Source organism: Geospiza fortis, unplaced genomic scaffold, assembly GCF_000277835.1.
Source record: "Geospiza fortis unplaced genomic scaffold, GeoFor_1.0 scaffold396, whole genome shotgun sequence".
NCBI classification, from domain to species: domain Eukaryota; kingdom Metazoa; phylum Chordata; class Aves; order Passeriformes; family Thraupidae; genus Geospiza; species Geospiza fortis.
In genome coordinates, this window is record NW_005054345.1 from 4,619,391 (window position 1) to 4,626,787 (window position 7,397).

Below are 7,397 nucleotides of genomic sequence, written 5' to 3' on the forward strand. Positions count from 1 at the left end.
ACAGCAGCTCTGATTTCCTGGCTGACACTTCTCTTCCTACACAACCACTGCAGCTTGGACCAGCAGCTCTTTCTCTCTGCTGGCTGCTTGGCTTCTGGGATTAGCATCTCATGGACCTCAGAACCAAAATCCTATTTTCACCTGATCCACACAAAACAGCTCCTGGAATTTTTTTTTTTTTTTACAGATAACGAAGCACAGCCTGGATTTCTGAAATCACCAAGTCGAGCCCTCTGCTACTTGCACACCTGGAGACACATTTTAGAATGGAATCTTGTGTGATAAGTCGCCCAAGGCTATTTTTTATTATAACATCCATGACATCTTATTTTCACAGCTTCATTATCAGCTTCAGGGTTGGAAAAACAAAAAGCAGACAAGTCACAGGATGATCTTAGGCAGGAGATTTTACTTGATTCAAACATTCATTTTCCATCCGCTTCCTGTCTTGTTTTTCAAAGTATTTCAGGGAACAAAACTGATGAGCACAAAGAGCATTCAGAGAGAGAGGGAGCAAAGGGAGACAGAACAAATATCATGCAAGGGAATGGAGCTGACAGAGTGTTCCTGTCTCTTTGAACCCACAAGGAAAATGCATGGCAGGAAGGATTCCAAAACCACATCTTTCTTGCGTGAAGGGAAGAATTAACGTTAAGCACAAAGTATTCCTTGTGGTTTATTCTCATTACGTGACATGTCAGGTTATGCTGATTTGGGTTAAAAACAGGATTTCTTTACAAAGCTCTCTGTGCACTGGGCTTAATGTGGGTTAAAAAGAGCCTAAACCCCACAAATTGTGCTTTCATAAATCCACTTAGGAATCTCATTCTTTGGAGTTCCCTTAAAAATACGGTTAGTGGATATATTAATGACAGGCTGAAAGTTTCACCTGACAAACAAAAAAAAAGGCCCCAACTTTTGTAAAAAAAAAAAAATTACCCTGAAGTTCTTATGGCGTGGGTTTCTCCCTCAGTTACTGCTAGTTTTCATTAGAAGGTGAAAAGAATGCTTAAAATTGGTCAAATAGCATGAAGATTTTGTTGACATGTTTTCTGTCTGTGTGTACATACTTTTCCTGAAAGGAACATCCAGTGAAATTCTGGTTGTCCAAAAGACTTTGGTCAAACTGCTTTGAAAGATACTGAATTTATTGCACCGAAACACAACTGACCCAAAATAAGAGCCTCTTAAGGGCTTTACTAGCATGAAGAATTCACTTTTTGGACACTCAGTAGCTATAAAACACACACACACCAATTTATTTTCAGAAGAAAAAAGATATTTATTTCACTATGGATGGTTGCAAGAGAGGAAAGAAAAAAAAAATGAAAATAAGCAGTACAATTATTTGTTCTTCTAACCTCAGGGCACCCCAACATCCACCCTTCTTTTTTTGTGATATGTCATCTACAGTTCTATTTTGGTACACATCCATATTTCTACTGTCGATCAGAACTTGACCAAATTTTGCAACTTGACTAAAATTTAAAGAAATAATTGTTTTAATTAACACAATTTCACAGGCTACACCAGCCTAAGATTTGGGTCTTAACAGGATGGGGAAAAAAAAGGCAGTTTGTGTGGTTGGGGATATTTAAGTTAATTTCCAAACTGCCACATGGACAGACCCCCAGGTGTATCCATGCTAAAACTCTTATAAATTTCAATGGAATAAATATCTGCATATTTATTATGAACAACTCTCTCTGCAGCTCTCTGTAACACTCTAAATGAAACAGACACAACTCCAGTGCAAATTGCAACAGTCTGCACGTTTCACAGATGATGTAACTCAGCAACAAAACCCTCTGCTCCCAGAAACAGAGCAGTCCCAAAGTTCCACTTTGAGGTAAACCTGTCCACGTGAGGAACTTTCACATTTTATCATCTTTGTTCACCGTGCATTTAATATTCCGTTCTGACGAGGGGTGATCAGCAAATCCTCAGCAATTCCAGTGGATCCAGCTGTAAAAACCAGCTGCACCTGTGGATTTGTGGCACTCCCTGCCAGAGTTAGGGATATTAGGGGTAGGTCTGCATTTTCCTGAAGGTTGCATTGGTGATGCTGAGCCGGGTCAGCCTGGCCCCGTAATAATCGATGATGTAGCTGGAGCCGTCGGAAGGGCCAACGATCTGCAACAGAAAAAAAAAGAACCAAGACTTTTCAATATGAAGTGAAATATATACTTTGTGCTAATGTCTCAATTACTGCTAATTTTCCCATCATAAAATTAGTCATGCTTAATTAGTCAAACAGAAACTAGATTTATTTTGAAGTTCTGCTGCAGTTTAACTGTTTTAGCCAGCGCTGTCTCAGAAGGAACATTTCCCCTGGGCTTCTAATCAACCAAATTACACAGGCAGGCACTGGGACTCGGCTAATCCAACCAGGATTTGAGGCACAAAACCAGCCTAACAAATGAGTGGGCTCCAAACCACTTTTCCTGAACAAAGGAGGGTCGGCAGCAGAGAATTAGGCTGATGACAAGTGTCTTTGAAATACTGAACAGGTAAGGAATGAAGAGGAGGAGGAAAGATCATGGAGTTTTTGTTCTGAAAGTGCTAAATTGATGTGGAGTCACCAGGGAGATCAACAAGGAGAGATGAAAGATACTCTCATCTGGATCTGTTAAGTGCTCTGAGGCAGGATCACTGCGAGAGCAGAGAAAGGAGTTTGAGAATGCACACAAAAGACAGATCCAAAGTGCACACTTTTAAAATATTTTCCTACAAACCCACAGAAACAACTCCCATACCCACAATGGATTTTGAGTTCATCACAGCCGATTTGCAATTCATGCTAAATGGCTGCTGAATAAAACAATTTGGCAATTTCATGATGTCACAAGATGTCACCCCAGCTGGGGATTTAACCCTCGTGAATCCCTCAGTCACAGCTCTCTGCTGAGGAGGAACTTGAATTTGCAGGAGAGGTGGAAAATGGAAGTGGCAATGTCTCCTTTCATCAGCATAAAGCACAGGCAAACACAGAACCTGAGGGTTCTGGGAGCAGCAGGAGATCCCACGCTGAGTCCAACACTGCCTCACACAAAGAGGTTCTGACCACCTGAATTTATGGTGCTATGGCTTCCAAGCTATTCATTGTCAGTATTTATAGATGGCTAATCTAAGTTTTAATTCCAACAGCAAATATATTGATATTTTGTGTCTATATTCTACAACATCAATCCACAAACAGAGCCAAAATAAATGCCTTGATTTTTCAATATCCAGTGGTTCTTAAGGCCAAAATGCTAACAAAGTGTTAGTAATCAAATCAAAGCTTTAAAAAACACAGATTTCTATCTTGTTTTGAAAGCCCTGACTTACCTGCATTGAAATAAGTATGAAATCAATTAGGCTCCCAATTCCACAAAACCCTACAGTGCAGAACTTTAACAAACCTAAAAAAGAAAAGTAAAAGTTAATGTAGCTTTAAGCAATCCCTGGGATTTCATCACTGGTGGCAATCACATCCAAACTCTCCCCTCACCCCACAAAATGTGTGTATTTTTATATATATATATATATATCTGCATCTATCTAGAAGCAGACCTAAACTTCTTTAATTATTAGGGGAAAAATACAAACCACATACTCATATTTCTACATCCTGAACACACTTTAAAGATTTTAAATATTAACATTTTTTAACATCTAAATATTCTTAAATAAGGAAAGGCAAAAGTTGATAATCAGGTTACTGAAACATTCCTTTCACTGAGGCACAGAGAGAAAAATCCCAATTTGAGCTGAAAAATTTACTTCTGAATAGAAAGAGACTTTCTACCACCTCATGAGTTGCAGCACATACTGATTTGATTTTCAGAACATGCAACTTTGGAAAACAATCCTTTGTATAATTTTTACATTTTTGCTGAAATATGAATTTCTTTTGAATATATATTAAAAATATATAAACACTTCTTTTTAACTCGTACTCAAAAATGTTTGGTTTTATACAAATAAATTAAAGATTAATAGAAAATATGTGGGAATAGCAGCTGACAGATGAATGTTTTATTGGAAATTGTCCTGCAAGGCAAACTTCATTTGGAAAATGCCTTCAGAAAAAAAGAGGCCGGCTTAAATTTATTTTTTTTAATTTTGATAGTTTCTTGTACAATGAACGTAATATGTATATAGGTATATATGTATATGTGTATATATGTATATATGTATATATGTATATGTGTATATATGTATATATGTATATATGTATATATGTATATGTGTATATGTGTATATATGTATATATGTATATGTAATCCAGAGAGAACTATATATTTATGAGCATTATTTCAGGGGAAGATCTTGGTTAATCCTCTCTCTCCAAAGCACCAACGTGTCCCTAAAGCACCTCCTCTCCCCAGGGCTGTTTATGGGGCTGCACAGGGGGCAGAGGGGGAAGGAAGTGCATTCCCTGCAGGAAGAACATCCCACTGCCTGGATTTGTCTCCCATGGAAGAGAAGTCCATGTGCACCCTCCCCTGTGAGGCCCTGGCACAGATGCCCAGAGAAGCTGTGGCTGAATCCCTGGAATTGTCCAGGCTGGATGGAGCTCTGCACAAGCTGATCCAGTGAAGGTGTCCCTGTCCCTGGAACCGTTACTTAAGGAATGGATGGAGGAACTGTTTCTGAACCTGGCATTTATTTCTGGAGTGCAGGATAAAGTTGGCTTTTTTTCTTCCTCCTCACTTCCCTCCCTACAAGCAGATCACACTGAGAAAATAAACTGCTCTAAAGTACAGAGGGAAAAAATAGTGTTGTTCTACAGTAATAACTCCTGGTTTGGTTCACAGTGTGTGGGAGAGGAAGAAGTTGCCTTCCTGATTTCTTTATACTCAATAGCTTGTTTGTATTTGTGTGCTCTTTAAACAAAAGAGAAGGGAAAAAAATAAACCAAAGAGCATTTACAGTCTTCGTTACACTAGCAAGAAAGATTTCAATGCCATTAACCTTTCTTAACCATTTTTTGCCAAGGCACAGATGACCTAAGAAATCCATAATCAGCCACTGTAAAGGAATCCAATGGGTTGATTTTTATTCTTTTCTACTCTTACCTATTTGCTTTTCAAAAGATTGAAAATCTGGCTTTGGAAGAGTTTAATTTTAAATATTAACTCTGGCTACTGGCTACAGTATAATCCAGTAGGGTTAAAGTATTAGCCATAAAGATCATCTACAAAAGAATTAAGAATTTATAAATCTATATTACCACAATATATTAAAAATAATTACTGCAAACTATTATTCCAAATCCAGTGGTACAAATAAATAATGCACCTGATTGACTGCTTTCAAAAATGTATCTTTTTGTGACACAGATGGACAAAGTAAATGCTAATTACAGAATCCCAGGGATAAAAGACATGGATGTTAATCAAGATTATAGAAAAGGACAGATAATGTCATTTAAAAGAGTTGGCATTTTATGGGCAGAAACTCAAAATTTCTGGCTGAAGTGACAGCAACACATACAGCTTTTTCCACATCATTGCTCCATCCTATCTATACTTAAATTCACTCCCTTTGTCCAGCACAGAAACAAGGCTGTGAGGGCAGTCCTGTCACAATAAGGTATTTCCATTACTTAAAAGCCAGTGGCACCATTATCCTGGGAATAAGGTCCTAAAAAGCAGAGAGAGGTTTTATTAGGAGTCCCAACTTCTGCAGAATTGTTATTAATACCCTGAGTTATCTTGAAGGTGTGCATTTGCCAGAATAAATTCCATCTCCCAAAACACCAGGTTTACTGTAAAATCTGTCCACTCTTTTGCTGGTGAAGTCAAGTCTCATTTAAGGCTGGCACGTGAGGCAAAGTCACTTCTGCTCCAATGCCTCACAAAAAATGCTGTGATAAAACATCAATGCAAAGCAAAACTTTGAGTAGCAATAACCACATTTGCTTATTAGGATTTTATCTGCTGGACACTACATCTCCATTTGTCACCACTCCAACAGAAGAGCAGGCTGAGGATAATGCAGCACTTTGTCTCACTTGACCATGAAGTAAGGATTCTAGTTTTAAATATTAAAACTGTGACTGTCAGTCTTCATTACTCAAAATATGAGTATACATACACAAGTCAGTTATAAGAATAAGATTTACCTCAAAGAAAAAATTAAGGAATAAACTTACCTAATGCAGGATATCCTAGATAAAATCTATCTGCTCCCAACCATCCAAGAAATAAGGACAGAGCCACTGCCACTTTGTAGGAGTATCCATTTCTGCCAAAAGAAACAAGCAATGTAGATAATGACTGCAAAATATATCCACTCATACTTTTGACTGTTAAAGTAGTGACTCATTTTCCTGCTGCTCTGGTTTTAAATAAAAACAACAGACTTGTTATTTATCTTCAATTAACAGCCACAGAATTGATAATGTTAAGCTTTCAAACTGGGAAGGCATCCTCCATAAAGGAACCTCAGCTGCTGCAACTCAACTGTACTCTTACAGAATACAGATTATTCTGAAACTAAATGATGATTTCTTGTCAAGACATAATTCAGTTGCTGATCCATCCCCAGCTTCCCAGAGCAGCTCCTAACAGCTCAGCCCTACTGAGACAAGCCCAGGAAGGCAGGAGGTGTGTGAATAATGTCTGCAGGCATTAGTCTCACACGCAGCCAAATGGAGAGGAACAGGACAGGCAGGTGAGATGTCAGCAGAGACAGTAATTGCCACGAGATCTGAAGGAGAAATGAACCATGGCCACCGGCTGAAGAAGCTACAGGAAGGATTCAACAAAAAGAGTAAGTCTTGGATTCACTCATTACACTGTAAATGGCTCAAAGTCACAATGAAAAGAACTGTTGACAGCACAGAGATGCACAGGGGTAGAGAGGCACTCTCAAGTTAAGCTTCCTATGGTTAGTCATACAAAATAAACAGAACAGACTTTTTCCGACTTATCCTAATTGGAACCATTCTTGCCAACAGCGGGAGCGATGCAGCCACCAAACCACCTGTAAGTGCAGTCCCTGCTGGAGAACCTTGCACTAATAAGGGAGCTAAAAACATATTGCTCTCAATGCTGGAACTGCTGCCTCGGCCAACAGCGAGCTCCTGAACAGCAAACCAAAATGTAATTAGAACTGAAAAATATTCAGTAATTCACTGTTTTGATACGTGCACCAATACGTGCCAGCAATTATTTAATAGGCCCAAATTAAACTCTTGGTTGACAGTTGAATAAAACAGTCTCAAAAAGACAGTAGCTGACAAAAGTCCAAGCACTTTTATTAGGCATTTTCAATGCCAAGCAGAGACCTACCTTTTTTGCTTATTATCTAAATTTGCTGACTTTAAAATCTAATGGCAACATTAAGTGATTAAACCGTGACTTTTACCTCAGTATTTGTTACTTGGTGTTTATTAGCAACACGGA

General features: G+C 38.5%; 1 protein-coding gene across 1 annotated transcript in view; it reads right to left on the reverse strand.

The window, feature by feature from the left end:
- Positions 1–1,257: 1,257 nt before the first annotated feature.
- The window catches only part of TM2D1 (TM2 domain containing 1), a 12,772-nt gene continuing 6,632 nt past the window's right edge, over positions 1,258–7,397 (reverse strand). The window contains exons 3-5 of the mRNA XM_005422971.3: positions 6,143–6,234; positions 3,331–3,404; positions 1,258–2,133 (exon numbers count right to left, since the gene is read on the reverse strand). Of these exons, the coding sequence (XP_005423028.1) occupies positions 2,023–2,133; positions 3,331–3,404; positions 6,143–6,234 (277 nt within the window). The 3' untranslated portion in view covers positions 1,258–2,022. The remainder of the gene's footprint in view (positions 2,134–3,330; positions 3,405–6,142; positions 6,235–7,397) is intronic.